This window comes from Peromyscus maniculatus, chromosome 2 (assembly GCF_049852395.1).
Source record: "Peromyscus maniculatus bairdii isolate BWxNUB_F1_BW_parent chromosome 2, HU_Pman_BW_mat_3.1, whole genome shotgun sequence".
NCBI classification, from domain to species: domain Eukaryota; kingdom Metazoa; phylum Chordata; class Mammalia; order Rodentia; family Cricetidae; genus Peromyscus; species Peromyscus maniculatus.
In genome coordinates this window covers 42,366,900-42,389,758 of record NC_134853.1, presented here as the reverse complement: position 1 = coordinate 42,389,758, position 22,859 = coordinate 42,366,900, and the positions used below count along the sequence as shown (strand labels likewise).

Below are 22,859 nucleotides of genomic sequence, written 5' to 3'. Positions count from 1 at the left end.
CCCACTGAGAAGTTGTTAAGAGGAGGAAAGAACCACTTGAAAGTATCTGGATGCTGCCACTCCTGACAGGACAGATTCGGCTCCTGGAAGCCATGCTGTGAAGGTGTGCTCCCAGCTGCTGTCATGGACCTCCCTTCTCGTCTTTATAGTGCCACAATTTATACAATTCTGTGTATGACCGTCGTCTCTGATAGCCTGCAATTCTCGCCATTGGGTCCGTTAGGTTTGTCTTCACCCACCAGCTTCGTTCCAGCCAGTGAAGGTGAAAGGTTCGCAGCTTTGCCCATCAGAGCCAGCCCTGTCTTCCACTCTTGAGGTTTTTAAAACAAAATTTTGTTATCTGCAATGCCATTTAAACTTTTCCCTGTCCTCTGCTTTGTTGGAATTAAGAATGAGAGTCAAACAAGTTTTTGTTTTTTTGTTTTTTTTTTTTTTGGTTTTGTTTTGTTTTGTTTTTTCGAGACAGGGTTTCTCTGTGTAGCTTTACGCCTTTCCTGGAACTTGCTTTGGAGACCAGGCTGGCCTCGAACTCACAGAGATCCGCCTGCCTCTGCCTCCCGAGTGCTGGGATTAAAGGCGTGTGCCACCACCGCCCGGCGAGAGTCAAACAAGTTTTACTCAGAGACCTAACAGCTGAATGTCTGGAGAAACCTTGTCCACAAGATGTTTCTCTACATGCTTTGTCAAATTCTCTAGGTGTTCGTGCTCTGAATGGTTCAGGGTCATGGCAGTTGCGGGGATGGCTTGTGTCGTTGGGGGTCATAACCTCTTCCATCCTAGGCAGAAGCACATCTGCTGATGGGGTTGGGGAAAGGGTTAATCTGTCTTTTGAACCTGAGCAGGAGAAACCCAAGTCAACCCCACAGTGTAAAAGAAGCTAAGTTTTTGCTTTGGCCCCATCATAACTTATGTGTGTTTTCTGGAACAAGCCACATGGTGCCACATTTCCTGTTACTTGAGCCTGACACTCACTGCAGGCTCATTTTAGGGTCTGGAAAGCATTTTACCTATATCCAGCACTCAAGGCAGGGGGCCTGAGCCAGGATGTGCAATAGGAGGAGGTGGCCCTGACCTGTGTGCTGCCACGGGCCCTGCTCTGCCCTGCACCTGCCTCCTGCAGGCTCATCTTCTTTCTGTGAAATGCAGGGCAGGCAGGAAAGGGTAGGTCCAAATGCTCAGATGGCAGCATGGAGAGGAAAAATGACAGCCACACTGCCAGTTTGCTGTCCAGGATGATGACTGCCTGGATCTCTTTGCACGGCCCCTCTTGCCTTGAGGTAGCACAGAGCAGAGGGGGAGACTTTGCTTCCAGCCAGGAGCACGAATCACTGTTCAAGGAGTCTCTCCCACTCAGCTTTGGCGGACGAAAATATTGGGGGTGAAGAAAAACAATCACTATTTTTATTTAAATCTGGTAAATCATTAAAAGAGAAAAACACTAAAAAAAGGTGTTTTGTATATCCAATGAGATTCCATTTAAGAAAACTAATATTTGCTTTGTGAGTGGTTATCAATTAAAGATAGATTCTGAGTAAAAGATAGGGCCTTGTGTCTACTTCCCCTCTCAATTCTGGGATCCTATCTGGCTTAGACTCATGCAGGGACCAGGGACTGTGCATGTTGCCACAAGGCTCTGTGAGTTCATATGTGCATCTGTCCTGCTGTGTTTGGAAGGCCCTGTTTCTTTGTGTTCTCCATTCCCACTGGCTCATATAGGCTTTCTGCCTCCACTTCCACAAACTTCCCTGAGTCCCAAGGGGAGACAACCTTGATGTAGACAACCCATTTAGGACTGAGTGTGCCAGGTGTTTCACTCTCTGAACATGTCCACCTGTGGGTCTCTATATTTTTCCCATCTACTGTAGGAGGAAACTTCTCTGATGCTGGCTGACCAAGACACTGATCTATGAGTGATGCAGAATGTCATTAGGAGTCATCTAATTGCTACATTCCTTTAGCAGAACAGTAGTATTCAGACTTCCCTTAGGTCCATTGATGTTCTAATCTTAGGTCGTTGATTACCCGATCAGTATCAGGTATGGTTTTATCTCATGAACTAGGCCTTAGATCCAACTGGATAATGGTTAGTTACTCCCACAGGCTTTGCACAATTATCAAATGTGGTTTCACACCAAATTCTAGACCAATAGTTTTAAAAAACATCACCTTGCCACCTATCCCTTCTACCCAATCTCTAAAACCACCAAGGCATGTAATTCCCTGCTTGTGGTTTTTTCCTTTAAAACCCTCCAACCCCTGAGTCCTGGTCTGCAGCATTTCCCTCCATCAGCTGCATCAGAGCATAAGTTGGCTGCCCAGGTTCGAACCTGACAATAAAGAGATCCTTGTGTGCTTGCATCAGAATCTGACTTCTTGGTAGTCTTATGACATGGGTACAACATGTGGACTCATGTCTGGGGCTTCAATGTCTGGGACTTCAATTTAATTCCATTTATCAATGTATCTATTTTTATGCAAAAAGCCTACTGTTTTTTACTATTACAGCTTCTCACAGATCAAGGATGGTTTTATTATGATTATGATTATTATTCATGATTGTTTTTGTCATCATAGGTTTTTGTTTGTTCAATTTGTGTGTGTGTGTGTGTGTTTCCATAGGAAGCTGAAAATTGTTCTGTAGATGAATTTCTTTTTTTTCTTTTTTTGTTTTTTTGTTTTTTGAGACAGGGTTTCTCTGTGTAGCTTTGCGCCTTTCCTGGAACTTGCTTTGGAGACCAGGCTGGCCTCGAACTCACAGAGATCTGCCTGCCTCTGCCTCCCAAGTGCTGGGATTAAAGGCGTGTGCCACCAACGTCTGGCGTAGATGAATTTCTAAATGGTCTTATTAAATAAAACACATGGAGCCAAATATAGGGGTGAAAGCCTTTGATCAGGGAAATAGAAAAAGCTTCCAGCCAACCTTACCTTACCAACTCTGCAGCTTCCAAATGTGTATTACTTCCTGTCTACCTATGCCTTTATTGCCTTGCTGTTCTGCCCTCTCATTGGCTATCTTAACCCAGTTAACTCACTTCCTCTTCCTACACAGCTCTGTCACTTTCTGTCTGTCTCTACAAACTTCCAGGCCTGGTTGGTACTGGGATTAAAGGCATGTGCCACCACACTTGGCTCTGTTCCCTAGTATGGCCTCAAACACACAGAAATCCTGCCTGCTAAGAGATTAAAGGTGTGTGCTGCCTGACCTCTCTGTTTACTTAAAATGGCTGGCCTTTTCCCCCTGATCTCCAGGCAAGCTTTATTTATTAATACCCAAATGAAATATCTCCACATTTCAGCACAAATAAAATATCATCACATTGTTCTTTCAATTTTTGTGAAGACTGTTAGAATTTTGATGAGGGTAACATTGAATCTGTGGATTGCTTTTGATGGCATGGCCATTTTTATTATAATAGCCCTATGAATCCATGAGCATGAGAGATCTTTTCATCTTCTGATTTCTTTCTTCATTGTCTTAATGTTTTTTACCATAAAGTGTTTCAGGGTTTTTTTTTTTGTTGTTGTTGTTTTGAGGTTATTGTGAAAGGCTTTCCTGATTTCTTCCTCAGCTATTTGTCATTAGTGTGGGTCCCTAGATGTGAGTCCCCCAGCCACCTCTGAATGGCCTTTGCATACTGGAGATCCCTGGATGTGGAGGAACTGGGAAAACATGGTCTTGAACAGAATTAGGCACAGTTGTAGATGTAATTCTAAACAGTCTTATTAAATAAGAAACACAGAGCCAAATAAAGAGTTAAAAACCCAAGAGGTTAGGGCACTAGCGAATAGCCTTTAGCTTACCAGCCACTGCCGTCCTTCCCCTGAGAAAAAAGACCTACTTCCTGTGTGTCTGTATTTTTATTGACTTTCTGTTCTGCCTTTTCATTGGTTCTAAACCCAACCACATGACTTCTTCATCACTGCCTGTCTATACAGACCTCCAGGTCTCTATGGTTGGTACTTGGATTAAAGACGTGTGTCACCAAGCTGGCTATGTCCTTGAACATACAGACTCTGCTTGCCATGTGATCCAATTAACGGTGTGTGCTACCACTGCCAGACTTCAGCTAAATGGCTTGCTATTAGCTCTGACCCCCCAGGCAACTTTATTTATTAACATATAAATAAAATCACATTTCAGCACAAATAAAATATCACCATACACAGTGGGCAGAAATGACCTGGAGACTGTGTTGGAGAACAGAGACTGTGTTGGAGGACAGTTCCTTGAGCGTGGGGGGTACGATGACGACAAACAACATAACAAAACATAAACAAAAGAATAAAGAAATACACCTAATTTGCATATACAGACTGGATTGCAGGGAGGCAAATGTTAATGACACTCCAAATGAACAAGAGGAGAGTGCAGGAAGGAAATACTGCATAGATAGCAGAAGTCAGATGGCAAACTCCTGGTCACATGACTTCTGAGGAGCCAGTTTTCAGGTGGGGAGAGGGACGCTTAACTGACTTTAACATGATATGGCCTTTGTTTCTATGGAGTTGAGTGGGACCAGGCCTGATTTGGGTTGGGAGCAGTCCTACTCTTGCCATGCTGAGAGCATCTGGGGTATGGTCAATGCTCTAGCATCTCTCATCTGAGCTAGGGGCCCACATTTAGTTTATAAAATGGCTACTGATGAGTATTGATTTTGTATCCAGCTGCTTTGCTAAAAGGGTATATCAGCTGTAGAAGTTTCCTGGTAGAATTTTTAAGGTTGTTTATGTATACAATCATATAATCTACAAATAAAGATCCAATTTGTATACACTTGATTTCCTTCAACTTTCTTATTTCCCTAGCTAATACTTCAAGTACTACATTGGATAGGTATGAAGAGAGTGGACAATGATGTCTTGTTCCTGATTTTAGTGTAAAGGCTTTGGGTTTTTCTCCATTTAGGTGGATGTTGGCTGTGGGCTTACTTTAAATCATCTTTAATATGTTGAAGGAAGATTCTTGTATTCCTAGTCTAAGACTTTTATCATAAAGGGTTGTTGAATTTGCCAAGGGCCTTTTTGCATCTAATGAGATGATCATGTAATTTGGACTTTCACTCTGTTTATGTGGTAAGATCATATTTATTGATTTAAATATGTTGAACCATGCCTACATTTCTGGGATGAAGCCTACTTGATCATGCTGGATGATCTTTTTTATGAGTTTTTAGATTCCATTTGAAAGTATTTTATTGAGAATTTTGTATCTATGTTCATAAGGGATATTAGTCTATAACTTTCTTTGTTGTGTCTATATGATTTAAGTATCAGAGTAATTGTGGTCTCATAAGAAGAAATGGGCAATATTCTTTCTGTTAATATTTTTTGGAATAATTTGAAAAATATTCACATTAATTCTTCTTTGAAAGTCTAGTATAATTCCACAGTAAAACCATCTGGCCCTGGGGCTTTTATACGTAGAATTTTAATTACTGCTTCTATTTCACTAAGGGTTATAGGTCTGTTTAAAAAGCTTATCTGATCTTGATTTAATTTTGGTGAGTGGTACCTATTGGGAAAATTATTCATTTCTTTTAAATTTTATAATTTGTGGAGTGTACGTTTTTAAAGTATGTCTTTATGATTTTCTGTATTTGCTTTGTGTCTGTTGCTCTGTCCCCCTTTTCATCTCTAAATTTGTTCATTTGGATCTTTTCTCTCTACCTTTTGGGTAATTTGGATAATGGTTTGTCAATCTTATTGATTTTCTCAAAGAACCAATCTTTGTTTCATTGATTCTTTTCTTTTTATATTTGCTTGTTTCTATTTATGGATTTCAGCTCTGAGTTTGGTTACTCCTTTTGGGTGTTTTTTTTTTTGGTTGTTGTTGTTCTAGAGCTTTCAGGTGTTCTGTTAAGTTATTAGAATGAAATCTCTCCAATTTCTTCATGCAAGCACTTAGTGCTATGAGCTTGCCTTTTAGAATTGCCTTTATAGTTTCCTATAACTTTTGGGTATGTTGTGTTTTCCTTTTCATTCAATTCTAAAGGTTTTAAATTTCCTAATTTCTGTCTTGGCCCATTATTCATTCAGAGTTGAGTTTGTTCAGTTTCCTTGAGTTTGTTAAGCTTTCTGTTGTTGATATCCAGCTTTAATCCATAGTGGCCAGATAGGATGCACGGTGGCATTTTAATTTTTGGCATAAAATTTGCTTTGTGTCCACATATGTGGTCAATTTTGGAGTAATTTTCATGAGCTGCTGAGGAGGTATGGTCTTTTGTGTTTGGGTGCAATGTTCTGTAAATATCTGTTAGGTTCATGTGGTTTATGATTTCAGTTAGTTCCAGAACCTTGCTATTTAGTTTTTATCTGTAGGATTTCTCTATTGTCAAAAGTAGGGTATTGAAACCACCCACTATCACCATGTGAGGGTCAATATGTAATTTCAGTTGTAGTAGTGCTTTGTTTATGAACTTGGGTACCTTTGTGTTTGGTGCATAGATGTTCAGAATTATAATATCTTTTGGTGAACTATTCCTTTTAATCAGTATGTAGTGTCCTTCCCTATCTCTTCTGATTAGTTTTGTTGTAAAGTCTGTTTTGTCAGATATTAAAGTGGCTTACACCAGCTTATTCCTTAGGTCCATTTGCTTGGAATCTCTATCCTTTTACCCAAAAGTGATATCTATCCTTGATGTTAAGTTTTGTTTCTTGGATGCAGCAGGATGGACCTTGTTTTCATATCCATTCTCTTAGTCTGTGTCTTTTTATTTGGGAATTGAGACAACTGATGTTGAGAGTTATTAGTGAGCAGTGTTTGGTGACTCCTGTTATTTTGTTGTGGTGGTGTACGTTTTTTCCTCCTTTGATTTTTCCAGTCTGAGGTTATTTAGTTCTTATTTTCTTGGGTGTAATTAACATTTTCATATTGAATTTTTCTGCTAGTGCCTTCTCTAGAGCTATATTTCTAAAGAGAACTGCTTAAATTTAGTCTTATTGTAGAATGTCTTTCTCCATCTATTGTGATTAAAAGTTTATCCAGAGCCGGGAGGTGGTGGCACATGTCTTTAATCCCAGCACTTGGGAGGCAGAGTCAGGTGGATCTCTGTGAGTTCGAGGCCAGCCTGGGCTACCAAGTGAGTTCATTCCAGGAAAGGCACAAAGCTACACAGAGAAACCCTGTCTCAAAAAAAAAAAAAAAAAAAGGTCTTCCTTTATATGGTACTTGCTCTTTTCCTCTTGCAGCTTTTAGTATTCTTTCTTCTGTATGTTTAGAGTTTGGGTTATTATGTGTCATAGAGAGTTCCTTTACTAGTCCAATCTATTTAGTATCCTGTATACTTCTTGTTCAGGTATCTCCTTCTTTAGGTTAGAGAAGTTTTCTTCTATAATTTTGTTGAAAATATTTTCTGTGCCTTTGACCTGGGTGTCCTTCCTCTATTCCTATTATTCATAGATTTGGTCTTTTCACAGTATCCTAGATTTCCTGAATGGTTTGTGCACGATTATTATTTTTTTTTTTTTGATTTAGCATTTTCTTTGGCTGAGGTATCCATTTCTTCTATCTTGTCTTCAATGTCTCTCTTCCATCTATTGGTGAAGCTTGCCTCTGTAGTTCCTGTTCTAGTTCCTACATTTTTCATTTCCAGATTTTTCTTAATTGGGGCATTATTTAGTAAATCTATTTTCACTTTCATGTCTTGAACCCTTTTATTTTCTTCCACTGTTTGTGAATTTGTTAGTGGATTTGTTCATTTCTTCTTTAAAGTCCTTGAACATATTCATAGTATCTATTTTCAAGTCCTTGTCTGAAAGACCCTAACCCTTCAGGCTTACATCCCCCAAGCCCCAGAAGAATGATGAACTAAAAAGCTAGTTCCAACGGCAAACTGACTCAGCCATTACTCAACCACCCTTACCATAATGTATGGAGATTTCTGTTAAGATATGTTGATCAACTGTGCCTAGGATAACTGCAAGTGCTCCAGGAAAGACCACTGTAACCTTTGTGTAACCTTCACTCCCGCCCTAATACCCCGTCCTGAGATTCTGGGGAAAATGTGCATATGGATGTGATTATACCTACTCTGTGATTAGGCCATGATCTTGTAAAATTAGCCCCTAGACATGAACCAATCGAAATGAAATTGCATGGGAATTATAATCTTATGGCTTTTGTGGTTTTTTTTTTTTTTTTCTTTTAAAAGTACCTATGCAGCTGCAGTAGGGCGCGACTCTTGCTCTTGGGAGGAGAGGAGCCCGACTGTACAGCCGCATCAATAAACCTCTTGCTGTTTGCATCAACTGGACTGGAGTCTGGGTTCTTGGGGCGCCCACCCAAGAAGGTAGTACCCTGGGTCTGGGGTCTATTAGTCTTGTGCTTCAGCTATATTGAATTTCTCAGGGCATTCTGTAATAGGTTTGTTAGGTTCTATTAGAGGCATTGTTGTCTTAGCTGTCATTAACTGTGCTTTTGGGGTGGATGTTCTGTTCCTTGGTTTCTGTTGTCCTCTCTGGATCTCAGGAACATGTGGTGGCTGTGGGTTGCCTGGGTACCTGACACCTGTGGCCACTGAAGGTCCCAGGGAGAATGTATTTCTAGGTGACACAAAGGAATGGGGATGAGTTAGAAGTGGATGGAACTAAAAGGCTCCACAAGAAGCAGGTAAGCTAGGTCTGCCACAAAGTTTGGTGGAGTCAAAGAGGAAGGACAGGTCTCTACAAATGGTCTGCTACAGGGCTGGGGATAAAACTGGGGAATTGGAATTTGAGGACAAGAAGAAGGTTGAAGATGGACTCCCTGATTCCCAGGCCAGCAGGGCTCCAGGTAGAGACTGTCTTGGGGTACTGGTCCCTGAGACAAATGTGTTAGGGAGGAAGAGCATATACACAAAGAATTTGGATAAGGTCATATCAATGAGGTTTTCTGCCTCTAGGCTCCCTGCCCCCTTTATAGCATTTGAATTGGATATCTGCCTTCTGCAAACATACCCTTTAGCTTACATCCAAAGACAGGGCCAGCTCCAAACAAAGCATCCAAGGACAAGCCATGAACAGAATAGCTGGCCAGACCACCTGCTAGGTGCCTGAAGCCCCTGAATTATGGTAAAACATCCTTTTGAAGATAGCCCAGCTCCTTGGCCAAGTGCCTGGCTCCTAGGTGCATAGCTTTGCTTCTTATGCAAATCAAGCTCAGAACTCTCCTCCTCTTACAGCCCAAGAGCAAAGCTGTGATGCAAATTGATTAGCAATCAATTTGCTAGTACCCCCCCCCCCCCCCCCCCCCGGTCAGAAAAACTGCAGCATAGGAAAATAGAGGCAGTTTTATTTTAGTGACTTATAGATTTCTTTACCCAACCACCTATAAGATTCTAGTTTGAGCACATTTATGATAGACTCGTAATGTTTTCACCTACCACTTATAAGAATATATTTCTAGCACATAAATTTGTTCTATTTATTCCATCCCTTATCTGATTCAAATTCTATTCACTCCCCCTTTGGGTTGCAAATGAAGTCGACCAGGAAGCTTCTGGTGGGGACCTTGCAAGTCTTGTATTGTATTGTAAACATCAGCATTGCTATTTTGGGGAGATACAGACTGGTTCCCGAGAGGACAGGCAGAATTATGGTGGCAGATGAATAAACCAGTTGGACCAAACAGCTCCATGTATTTAGATTCTTTTCCCATAAATCATTCATGCCATTAGTAGTGTCTCTTCGGGGCCCCTGGGAAGGAAATTAAAAGAGGCTGGACCTCAAAATGTCTGAAAGCTTTTTAGCTGTATTGTCCTGTTTATCTCATCACTGTGACTCCAAGGTCTTCCGTAGTCCTCCCACCCCAACTCTGCTTCAGGATGGTTATGGTCATGTCAAGTTCAGCAGACATTGCTTACAGTTTTAGGCCAGCCTGGCCTACATAGCAAGCTCCAGGACAGCCAGGGATACACACAGTAAGACGCTGATTCAAAAACAACAGAATTCTGCTCTTAGTGGTATCCCTCAGAAAAACAGCCAGGAGGCATGCACAACAGAATTTCATGAACTATCTTCATGAAAAAGAACTGTCTTGTAAAATAAATGGTGAACTCTGAACTTAATGATATACAGCATATCTCAGAAAGGTAATGTGTACGGTATGATTCCAGCACATGTGAAGGAAAAATTATATATGAGTATACTAAAAAAAGTACATGGTAAAAGAACATCAGAGGGAAGGCTGTATAAGCAGAGCCATCCCAGAGAAGGAAAAAAACTGAAAGGTCGGTAAAACTTACAGCAGGACAGAACTGATCATACATACATGTACCTACTGAAGGGTTTATTTACCAGGCGGACACTTCCGCCTAGCCATTTCCGGATCAAGGCGTCTCTCGTAGCTAGGATACCCGGTGGGCCCGGATATCTCCGCCTAGCAAGTTCCGGGCCAAGGGGTCTCGCGTGATCAGGGTCCGTGATGTTGCATGGTCACGTAAGTGCGCAACGTGATCATGTGATCTACGCACACGCGTAGAGTAGTGACGTGACCTGGCCACGCCCCCCGCCGGTTTTAAAAGTCGAGCACTATGTTTCCCGGCCTCTTCTTCACGCACGTGTCTCTCCCACAGGCCTGTACACTCTCTCTGCATTTTCTTGCAGCGTAAGAACACAACGCAGCCAGATAACTAACACCTACACATACACTGAATTCAATTTCTCATAATTTGCTTACACTATTTATTTATTTATTTATTTATTTATTTATTTATTTATTTATTTATTTATTTATGAGATGGGCTCTCTCTGTATAGCTTTGGAGCAAGTCCTGGAATTCCCTCTGTAGACCAGGCTGGCCTTGAACTCAGATTCACCTGCCTCTGCCTCCCGAGTGCTGGGGCCACCACCACCCGGCCAGTTTCTTTTTTTTTTTTTTTTAAAGGTTTATTTACTATGTATACAGTGTTCTACCTGTATACCAGGAAAGGACATCAGATCTCATTATAGATGGTTGTGAGCCACCAAGTAGTTGCTGAGAATTGAACTAGGAACCTCTGGAAGAATAGCCAGTCCTCTTAACCTCTGAGCCATCTCTCCAGCCCTGCTTACACTTTATATTCTAGTATTTTACACTTAACAAAATTCTATAGCTTCAAGGATAGCAAGAGTCAAAGGAAGTTAAATGTCCAAAGATGGATACCCACCCACATTTTTTCAATACATGTGAGTCACTTAGAAGTTACTTTGCAGCAGGCTACATGGCTCAGTGGGTAGGTACTTGCTGCAGATACCTGACAACCTGACTTCAAGCCCAGCATACACACATAATTTTAAATGTCTCCTTTTGCTGAAAAGCCTTGCCTCTTTACTTGGCCCCACAAACCCCCTTGGAATAGCAGAACAATGAAAGTTTAAGAGAGAGGCATCAATTCCAGAGGGGAGCAATCACTGGTGAGGACAAGTCCACAACTGGAGAAATAATTTAACCTTTAAATGACTTCTTTAGGCCACCTTCCAGGACTGCTCACTTATGCCTACCCATGCTCCTTGTTTGAATTCTTCTCAACCCAAAGCTCATGTTGATATATTAGAGACAGGACAGGTTTGGGGTCACTAGATTACTGTGTTGTCACCTATGTAGCTAAACTGAATAAATCCCTTTCTGCTTTCCTCAATGCCCACTTCTCTAACTGGGGTGTTTAGACAGGAACTGAATGTTGCCAATGAGGTCAGTAGTCAGGACTTCTGCCCTAAAAACTGTGGCTAAATATCTGTATGCACTGTAATTGTTTGAACTCAAAAATAAGAGAAGAAAAGGCAGGCCACTGCATAATGCTGTGTAATGATGTGATTTGTTTATTTAAAATGATTTCCCAATTTGTCCAACAATTTATCATACTTTTACTTTCACCTCAACAACACACTTTTATATTTTATTTTAACCATGTATGCTATTTATTAATATCAGAGTCCAGGATGTTGACCAGTGAGTAGTACACAGTTCAATTAGACCCTTGGTAGCTATGGTGTCCTTGCTGGATTCTTGGGATTCTGGTGATGGTGGCTGCTCCTTAAGGTCCTGTATCCAACCTGCTGCAAGAATTTAGCAACACACACCTCCACTCAAGGCCTCTTTGTTGTCTTCAAAAGATAAATATAAATGTATTTCTGTCTGTATGTAAGTCCATGAGAATATTTCCCATCATTTTCATATACTCTGTTTTGTTTTTGCTCTTTGAAGAAAAAACTTATTCTTCCTCTGTAACCCCTGACAGCCTCAAGTCTGAGGTATTCCTCTTGCCTTGGCCTCAAGTTCTAGGTGTGAGCCATTCACATATGGCTTACTTTTACTCACATTTTTGTTTCTTTCTTTTTACCTTTTTCTTCTTTATTTTCTTTCATTTACTTTTATTTCATCTGTAATTGCTACTTCTTTACTTTCCACACTCAAATAAACATGATTTCATTAAAAATAAGCACAAACCCAAATATTCTTAATCTAATGGATGAGTCAATAGATAAGGTCTTCTTTCCTTAAATTTTCATGTATTCCTACCTTTAAAAGCCAACCATAAAGTCACACCTGAAAAATAAATGAATTTAAAAGAATAAAATATACATTTCAAAAACAAAAAACACAATGATCAAGACAATCTATTGTACAATTTACAAAGTCAACAGAAGAGAGCATAAAAACAGCCATCTTCAAATATATCCTTAATATCACTCTCCAAAATAATAATATCATTGAAGATCATGGATTTTCAGATATCTGTACATTAGCTCCAAGAAAAAAAATAAAGAGATGTGGTGACAGGATGGGAAGATTAAAAACTTTTCCCACATAAAACTACAAGTGTATTAGAAATTCAAGATTAAACTTCTAGAACAAATTTTTAAACATAAAAGTTTGTTGGTTTGGGGATAAATCTCAGTCACAGAGTGCTTGTCTAGCATGCCTTAGGTCCTAGTCCTGGGTTTAATTCCCAGTACCACTTGGGGGGGGGGGGTATGTCTTTTTCCTTTTTTTTTTTTTGATAGAAATAAGAGAGGATATTACTTAGTAATAATTGGACATACCCACTCCACCAAGAGCCAAATGAATTTCTTCCATAACACTGTCTCTCACATTACCAAAACAGTATCAATTATTTGGATCAATTTCAAGTTTGAAATATTTTAACTGATTTGTGTATGCAGAATTATTGGAGCTGAGTTATTTAACTATTTGAAACATGATGATTGTGTTTCCTTTGGCAAATCTGAGTGGCTGCTCTGACAGTGATATGGTGAGAATAAGTGAGACACTTGAAATCTTCCCTTTAAAAACACATAATCTGTATCATATTACGTAGTTAAGTAGGTCACATCTCACGTCTTCTTAACAAGGAAGAACTGGGTGCAAACCTTATGAGGAAAGAACTAGAAACAATATGCACTGCCTGTTTTAGCACTGATACCCTACATATGTTAAGAATGTAACAGTAAGCAAAAAATAAAAACCATTATCATTTTACCAAAGAAACAAAACATAGAAGGGAGGAATTGAGCTTGGTGTGGGTCAGAGATCCCACTATGATTCTGAACCAAATTTTAAACACTAGGCATCTACATACAACTTCCATGACTATTTATACTAGAAAGATTCAAAACAGAAAAGGTGATGCATGGCCTACCTTGTTAAAGACAAATATCCACATAACTAAAAGTCCCATAAAGTGCTTCAGCAGACTACATCATTCCCCCGTTACTGAAGGTACCTAAAAGTGAGTCACTTAATGTGACTTACTGTCTGCATTCAGAGGCAAATGAGACAATGGAAATCTTTTCAAATCTAATACTTTATAATTACAAAAAAGCAATCCTAAATATACTACCTTTTAGAATTCTAGAATATCTGTAAATACTGAGAACACAAGGAGCCCACACAAACTAGCTGTGTTAAGTAGTCATTTCCTACTTTAATATTCACTTGCTGTGCTCTTAAAATCTCTATGAGAGAAGCAGGAATTTTCCCTGTATCTTTTGGCAATAGATTCAAAAAGCAAATGTTTCAGGCCTGTAAAATTTCATGAAGTCTGAAGTCTTTAAAGCTAAATTATTGAATATCTTGAATTATTATTGCACTGAGATGTTGCCCAGAATATGTCTACAACAAAAGTAAGGTAAGCAGATCTACAAGCATTTGCTTTCCTTATTAGATAAGCAAACTTACAAAAGAAATGCAAAATGCAATTTAAATAAGTCTATATATGTGTGACAATCTATCAACCTCTTATAGAGTGAAATCCAATGCCCAACACTAAAAATCTGTGAAAAACCACAAGGGCATTACTGTCACAAAGTCCTGACTACTGATGCATTTCACTTTGAGATCATTGAGCTAAAACAGCATTTCCTAAAGATTTAAGAAAAATAGATTAGGAAACAGACTCTTTTAAATCACTGAATACATCATTTCTGTCATTAAGAGAAATAACTTAAGCGTTTTTTCTGCAATAATTCATTCTAATGAAATAATTCTCTAACTCCTAATAAACACTACATTTATAAGAGTAAGGGAATTATCAGTAGGCATTCTTCCTTGTTTTAAGTTATTTGTCTCTAAAATATGTCAAGTAAGCTTTTAAAGACTCAGGGAGTGGCAGCTTCATGATCTTTTCCCTCAGTAAGTTCTGAGGTGGCTCCTCATGCTTCATGGTTTCACTATGATCTTTCTCTTCTTCTTCTTCTTTGCTGTCTTCTTCCATTTTTTCATCCTCTTCACTGTCTAGAGGCTGAGGAATAAGCTGATTACCTACAAATACATAAGTGTTAATTCTTTGTTTAACTCTCTTTCTTTTCCTCTTGGGTGGAGCCCTTTGCGGAATTCCCTTGGCCTGCATCTCATCATTTATGAAGTTTCTAAGTGTACGTCGAATATAAATACGAGCCAAGTCTTGGAGATTCCTGACAGCACATGGGGCTATAAACAAACAGAAAAAAAGAAAACATTATACACTGTTTCTTCACAAACTTATAAAAAACCTCAAACTATAAAAAAAAAAAAATATGGTGAGAACATTTAATACACAATGACTTAATGCACACTGAGCAGGGCAGGCAGTGCAAAAAATGAGGTGAATATCCATGTTGCTATCTATATGCATGCAGAATGTCAAGAATAATAATAGTGATAATTTAGAAACAGAGTAAGGACAAAATGGTAAGTACATTAGAGATTTTACCCTGCATATTATTTTATGCTGGTTTTTTGATTGTTTGTTAGATAGAGGGGAGTTGATCACAACCCCATTCATAACTCCAATTCCAAAGGATCTGACACCCTCTTCTGGCCTTTGAGAGACCAGGCATGCACATGTTGCACATGTATACATGCAGGCAAAATACTCATACAAATAAATTAAACATAAATGTATTTTTTTACTTAAGAAGATGAATGAATCATAGAGACAAATACTTAACCGGAAAAAGTCAAGACAACATTTCAATAGTTGCCTAAACTCTGAAAGCTGTAGGGGGTGCTCACATAATGTGTGTATGGTGGGAGAGAGTAACAGGTAGAGGGAGGCAGAGAGAAAGAAAGCAAGCGCGGACATTGGACCATCAGGTAGGAGTTGTGAATACACAGATCCCCACTTTAAGAGGCATTGCTTTAAGACACTAATGTTTACAAATGTATCACAAAGTGGAGGAAGGACCATACATTCAACTGTACAAAATACCAAGTGTGCCTTCGATGCAAAATTGTTCAACAAATTACTTAACAAACTACTTGTTAAACAATAGGCCAGTCACATAAGAACTCATTTAGATACATGACTGGCTTAAACTAGAAAAGTTCCTGAATACAAATAGAATACATTTGTGGAAGAGATAGGTTAAAAAGATGGAGAAGGGATGAAAATTGTAAAAAAAAAAAAAAAAAAAAAAAAAGAGAGAGAGAGAGAGAGAGAGAACCAGAATGTGAAGAAAACAAAACAGCAATCATGTAACAGATAGTTCTTGCCTAGATGTACAACAGCTTTCTATTAGCTAGGGGCAAAGGCCTCCCTGAGGAGACTGTCAGCCAGAGTCTAAGGGAGCTGAATCACTTAGCAGCCCTGAAAATGATCTGGGACAGAGAGAACAGCAAAGTCCTAATAGGTGAATGGGCTTCATGGGCTCAAGGATCATTTACTGTGTAGGTTGTGATGTGTGGAATAGAAGGTCAGTTCAACTCTTTATCAGAGCTATGGCCACAATGACAGGAAGGGGCAAGACAGAAGATGAGAGACAAACAAAATATTGATATATAAGAGGGCACAGAAACAAATTGGCTATGGTGATTAAAAGCAAAAGTATAGACCAAAGGATCCAGTGTCTAGCCTAGCTTTGTGGGCAGGAACCAGTATCAGATACAAACAGGGTAGACACAGAGGAGAACATGACAAGCGGAAACTCAAGTGTTTGCCTGTACTGAATCTGAGATAGCTATCACTATCAAAGGTCATTTCAGGAGCAGTATCAGCAAGGACAGGACACAGGAGGGTTGCTGGGACTTCTTCTGGCCTCTGCATGTTTGCATAGGCATATGCATCCCCACACACGTGTACTGTATAACATACATGAAAAACAAGCATTTTCTTGTATATTATTAAAAGCCTTAATAATATACTTCCCAGTGGCTCAGAAGAAAAACTACAAACAGTGAGAACTATTTTCAGGAAATGAATCTAAGTACACCATGCTTTTTGTCCGTCTACTTTATTCCTCTAGGATAAAATCCTACCTACACACCTACAGTTCTGTTCTCGTGCCTAGCTCCTTTCTTGCCTGATTTCTTCTATATTCATCTACTGTTCCCTCTAAGTTCTGTCTTAATTCTCTTGTCTTAATTCTGCCTCATCTAGGTCCTTCTCACCTCGTTCTTACCCTGCTAGTACTTCCCCACCTGGCTCTTCCTCATCTTCCATCTCATACACATGTTCTCTCTGGTCAAAATCCTCCTTATCCCTCTCCATTCTCCGTCCTCAAGTTCACCACTCCTTTCTTCCTCTTCGTCTCTTTATACCTCTAAATCCTCTCAAGTCTCTGAGGTGTTCAATTACAAACCCACGCCATAGCAATCCTCCCCCTCCAGCCAGGTCACCGGGCTTGAATTCTTACAGGGTCATAAAGGCAGGTAAGAGTTTTCCTTAGGCAGTGACTGTCAGGCTTTCTTTTACAACTTGAAAATGGAGTGGTAAAAGGAGGAGGTCAATTGAGAGCTAATGATCAGTTAGTATATCAAGAAGGGGATCTATGTGCTCAGTCTACTTTCCTAGAAGTAGTTAGGTAAGAAATTAGGAGTCTATTAGTAAGGCTGTAAGGAAGGAGGGTCTCACCCTAAATTGAACAAGAAATGAAGCTATCCTCCTGACCTAGGAGACAGGTGTTGCTTCTTTTGGCCTTTGATGATTGATAGGTATTTTAGATAAATACACTATTAGGAGTTCTTGGAAGCATGCATAGCATTACAAGAAAATCACTGTAGCAATCAGCTAATATATATACAAAAGCTAAATTATCACCAAGACTTCTTAAGCCATGGTTTGACCTTTGGAGAAGTCCTTGACTTTCCCAAGTAGTAGCATTTGTGACAGTAGTTTAGTTCCATTATGTTCTCATGTGGCTTACAGCAACATTTCTTTTTTAAAAAAATAATCTATTTCTTTACAGTCAGACCTAGAGAGTGACACCCTGTCTCATAAAAATAAACAATTAAAACAGCAAAAAGTGAAAGATTGAGAAAATTTATTTATTTAGGTTGAACCATACAAAAACATTTTGGTTTCCCTAAACAAACAAACAAAACCCTAACTTCAAATATTAAATAAAAATATTTTTAAAATATTAATTCCATAGAAACCATTGTGATAAAATTTTATAATTTATTATGTAGTCTCTGCTCCTGCCTGAACTTAAATATACCCTTCTTTTTGAAATTTTAAATCATATTTCTATGGTTTTATATGCATATAAACAACATACATATAAAACCATGGAAAGAAATATGATTTTAAGTCAAATAAAAATTGTGATAAATCAAAGGAAAAATTATAACTTCATTTTAATAAGCTACTGAATATGAGCAGTTTTACTGTTAAAAGAGCCATTTGGCACAGGGTTTACACCCATATTGCTTTTAGGGGGCTTGGGGACCAGTGTTCTAGTCTATTTTAATTCTCTGTAATTATCAGGATAATATTCTATGAACAAAGAGATACTGTGATTTATTTTAGTAGAAACGGAAACTTGCACTTATTCCCCATTCTTTCAAGGAATTTTAGCAAATAGCAATTTTTAAAACTTTTTTATCGTTGATTATTATACAAAGTTTTGTTTGGGGGTAGCAACTCTCAGAATTCTCAACCTGCTTTTGGAGACTGCTGTTTATATATGGAAATAATTAATACCAAAAAAGTGCCCTGGGCCTAAGATTAATATCTATCTTTTCATGCCAATCCAATTCCATAAACCCTCCCCCTTTTCACACGAAAATTATTTCTATTGAAAATGTATTTCAGGGGGAAGATAGATTGTTTTAACTTGGGCCTCTACATTCCAACTGATCCTATTTCACTAAGTGTCTATCTGTCTGTCTTCTAGTATGTAGAATGATAATGTGTGTGTGTGTGTGTGTGTGTGTGTGTGTGTGTGTGTGTGTGTGTGTGTGTGTTTGCATCTGGACACACACATGCCACAGCATATGTATGGAGATCAGAGAATAGCTTTCAGGAGTTGGTTTTGACCTCCTCTGTGGGTTCCTGGGATGAAATTCAGGACATATTTAGCCTTGTTCTGCAAATACCTGTAGCCATTGAGCCTTTGCTGGCTCCTGCTTAGTTTATTTCTAGTTTCTATTCATATATACTCAAGCAAATATTCAATAGCCAACAGTCTTATTTGCCGTGTCTATTTCTTGTGTAGGGGAATGGAAACAGATGCCTTGCACACTGTCCATGCCAATCATCAGTTACATTAGCATGTAATCATTATTTATAGCTAAAACTCATAAAAGCTAACCTAAAGGAAGTGTCAGATAAAAAAGAAAATAGCTATTGCTACAACTGCGAAGCTTTCAAGAATAAAGCACTTCCATTGGCTACTGCACAAACCTGCAGAGCCTAATAGAAAGAAATGTGCTTACACACATGCTGCACATGCATAAGGACACTACCACAGGCACCATGTACCACAGAGGTTTCTATTACTTTCCATTGGGATATGATAAACTAAAGTGTCAAAAATAAAACAGGTTTATGTTGTTATTCTTCTGTTAGCTAGTAATTTAAGTAAGTTCAGTTAGTACACAAGGCATGTGTATGCAGATTTCATCAAACAACCATAAAACAGGTACAAGGAATCCACACTCATTTGATTGTGGTGCTGGAAAACCAGCACATATTCTTGCTTTAAGTAGTCTGGAAGGATGTGAATGCTGCAGTCTAGTAACTTCAAATTTCTAACAGAATGAGTCTCCTTTTTTCTTTAACCATTCTTATTTTTAGTTTTCCTGTTGTATGTGGATGTTTTTAACATGCTTTGTCTCTTGTACTTTGTTATTACCAGAGTATACAGTCAATAAACAGATTGTTTGAAAGTTGGTTAAGAACAGTTTCTAAATTATGAAAATTTCAAAAATTTTCAGAACTGAGAGCTTAATCTCTTTCTAAAGGAGATGAAAATAAAAACATAGGAGTCGCTGGGCGGTGGTGGTGCATGCCTTTAATCCCAGAGCCAGGCAGATCTCTGTGAGTTCAAGGCCAGCCTGGGCTACCAAGTGAGTTCCAGGAAAGGCGCAAAGCTACACAGAGAAACCCAGTCTCAAAAAACCAAAACCAAACCAAACAAAAACAAAAACAAAAAAACATAGGAGTCAAAATGGATGGACTTTATAAATCCTTAAAAGTAGTCACTATGTCTCCCTAGCACTCTCCAGGGTCCAGGTAAAAAAACCTTCAAGGTCTCTGTATCTTCTCTCTCAAATTTCCCAGGCAGAGAAGAGTTTGAGGTTTGACTGTGTTAAAAAACAACAACAACAATAAAAAACTGCTGGCCACCTATGTCTCTGACGCTGCCACAAAATGCATACACAACAGCTAGTCTCTGCTCACCCATGTGCATGCGTCCTGTAACTGGGTGGATGTCTAACAGAACTATGCAAATCTAAGCTTCTCTTTCTCAGTGACCCTGCTTGGTAATCAATCTGACACAGCAACCATTAAGCTATCTGACCTCAGAAGTCTATCACTCAAATGATAAGACTTAATGAATTTCCCAAGATTCCCAACACTGTTTTTTACTAACCATTATTACAGGCTACACCCTAAGTCAAGCACTTTAGAAATATACTCCATAATTTTTAAAACCATTTCAAGAAGTTCAAATATCAGATGGCTAATAAGAATATCAAATAAATACTAACAATAAAATGAACTTTCTGTATAAAGCCACACTTCTATGAAATAAAAGCAAATTAAATGAGGTCCATCTGTAGTGAAGAATCCTACTTAAGGGTTTAACAAAGCCATGACATTCAAGCTTGTTAGCAACAGTCTCCCTCTTTCTATTTCAAGGCCTTCTGTGTCCAGGTCAGATGCTCACCACACTTTCCTTGAGACTATTTTCTTGGTATCCAACATCCCATACACTTAGATTCCTTCTTAACCACTGAGTCTTCATGTTTTATCTCTAAATTGGTGGGCCACAGGTCCAACTCAAACCCATCTATTTCCACTCTCCTTCGGTGATTTAATCTATTTCTTGTCCAAGCACAGTTTAAGACATTATCTTTACATTGAAGATTCTCAACTGATACTTCAGCTGTATAGTAGGTTTGCACCCAAATGGTTTCCTGACACTTGTATACTCATAGGCAACTCAACAACAGCCTAAAGAAAATATCTGCTTTCTACATCTCCTTCCAAACAATGTAACATAGACACATTCAGCTATTCCTTAAAGGAGAAACCAATTCTTTTCCTCCATCCACACTCCGCACAATGTGTTATTTTTCTGCCTTCAAATAAATCTATCCACACCACCTTGACATTAACTAGTCTACTTCCCCATTTCCTGGTGATAATCCATCCTCCACAGCCCTCAAATATGCTCCTGATATTGAACCTCTCAGGCTCTTCATTCCTAACACCTTTATAGTCACTATCTCTGAAAAATGCTGTCACTCAGTGTAGTGAACTTGCCTACAGTCCCAGCACTTTATCCTTGATTTTACAGTAAACAGGAGACCCTGACTCAAAAAACAAGCAAAATGAAGAAAAGATGCTGCAACAAAATTTTAATTAAGTAGGTTCCTAGATTACATTCAAATCATCATTTTGCCCCAGCAGACAAGCCTTCCTTCCTACCACCCTTAGCTGTTTCACAACCAGTTACCAGCTACTTTCTATCACATCACAAACTAGTAAGTTCACAGTTGGTATGATCCATTTCTTATTTCCAGAAAGGAGGTCACAGTATCTCATACAATATAAAAACTTTTTTTTAATCTGAAGAATCAATCCACTCACTGCATTACTGCTGATTACTGCTGTATTTAACTCATTATAGTTATATGACCCACTAAATCCAAAACATGAGTGAGATACTATCAGAGACAATTCATTCCTTGCATTCAAGGATCTACTTACGGAGTCCCACAGAATCTGGTGTGCCATTATCATTCTTACTAGGTTGTACAAGTGGTGCAAAGGAAACAGCAAGGATATTTTTACTTTCCCAAGTGTTTTGTCCAGTCCGCATAATCTGTGTCAACTATTTGGAGTAAAACAAGAAAGAAGCAATGCCATTACCTTAATGTCAAACACTCGGAATAATTGCCAATGAGAAGATAACATTTATATGCCATGAAGTTAGTTCCATTTAAATATGTATTATAATACAAGGAATCTACTACCCACTCCACAGGAAATGCATGCCTGGTACTTTTAGTCTGAACTTACTACTATTATTTAACTAAATGGACATAGTATTGAACTGTCCATCATGAGTCACTTATGATGATAATGGAACAGTCCTTATCAGAGACTCACAATTTATCAAACTCCAAAGAATAAGTGTCTGTAGAGTACTCAGAAATAAATGGGACATTTATATCACACTTTCCCACACTCCCATGGCTCAGGGACCATCACAGATAAGGGGCAGAGGAACTGTAAGACTCAGAGGTCATGGGATATTGCTACAAAGTAGTGTTTTCTGGACATGACAGGACCATGGCACCCTTGGATTCATGGCAGTCGACTGCAGGTCAACATTCTAGCATTGGGGAGAGGCCCTCATGGGGACCCACCCATAGCTGAGGTAACTACTGACAGGTGATAGCTGCTAAAAAAGGGAAACGTCAGTTTTCTTTAGGGATGGAGTTGTTAGGTTGATCATGCTTGAATGGATGGTCCATTGTATATGAGCAACACTAACTGGACTCTTCAATTTTTTTTTTTTTAAAGGACATGAAGTTAGGAGGGAGACATAGAAGGAGAATCTAGAAGTTATAGAGGGAGTAGTAGATGGTGAATATGATCAAAATATAGTTTGTATGTTTGAAATTCACAAAGAATAAATTTATGTATATATGACACCTAAGATGAATTTTTAAAAAGGATTTATATATGTGTGGCCAGGGAAGGAAGGGGAATTTGCATGAGCATATGTGCATATGCACACATGTGGAAGCCAAAGGAGAAAGCTGGAGTTACAAGCATTTGAAAGACAACCACCTTGTACTTGAGTGCTAGGATCCTAACTTTGATCCTCGTGATTGCACAATCATTCTTAACAAGCGAGCCATGTCTCTAATCCCAAGGTAGAAACCTGAGTGCAAAAGGAATTCCCAAATACAACCAAGTTGAGTCTGTCTGACAGCTTCTACAGGTACCACTAGAGATCTGTACACA

The 22,859-nt window shown here is 38.9% G+C and overlaps 1 protein-coding gene and 1 long non-coding RNA gene across 8 annotated transcripts in view; both read right to left on the bottom strand.

Annotated features, from left to right (window-relative positions):
• Positions 1-11,759: 11,759 nt before the first annotated feature.
• Positions 11,760-22,859, bottom strand: part of Pcmtd1 (protein-L-isoaspartate (D-aspartate) O-methyltransferase domain containing 1) — an 88,469-nt gene continuing 77,369 nt past the window's right edge. For all 7 annotated transcript variants that reach the window (XM_042270916.2, XM_076564000.1, XM_076563995.1 and 4 more), the window contains 2 exons: positions 21,594-21,717; positions 11,760-14,884 (listed from right to left, as the gene is read on the bottom strand). In XM_042270916.2, coding sequence (XP_042126850.1) covers positions 14,514-14,884; positions 21,594-21,717 — 495 coding nt within the window. In that variant the 3' untranslated portion in view covers positions 11,760-14,513. The remainder of the gene's footprint in view (positions 14,885-21,593; positions 21,718-22,859) is intronic.
• On the bottom strand, positions 18,565-21,587 carry LOC143271821 (uncharacterized). Its single transcript, XR_013049031.1, has 2 exons — positions 20,963-21,587; positions 18,565-20,705 (listed from the first exon to the last, which is right to left on the bottom strand). It is a non-coding gene; the product is annotated as an uncharacterized LOC143271821 (long non-coding RNA).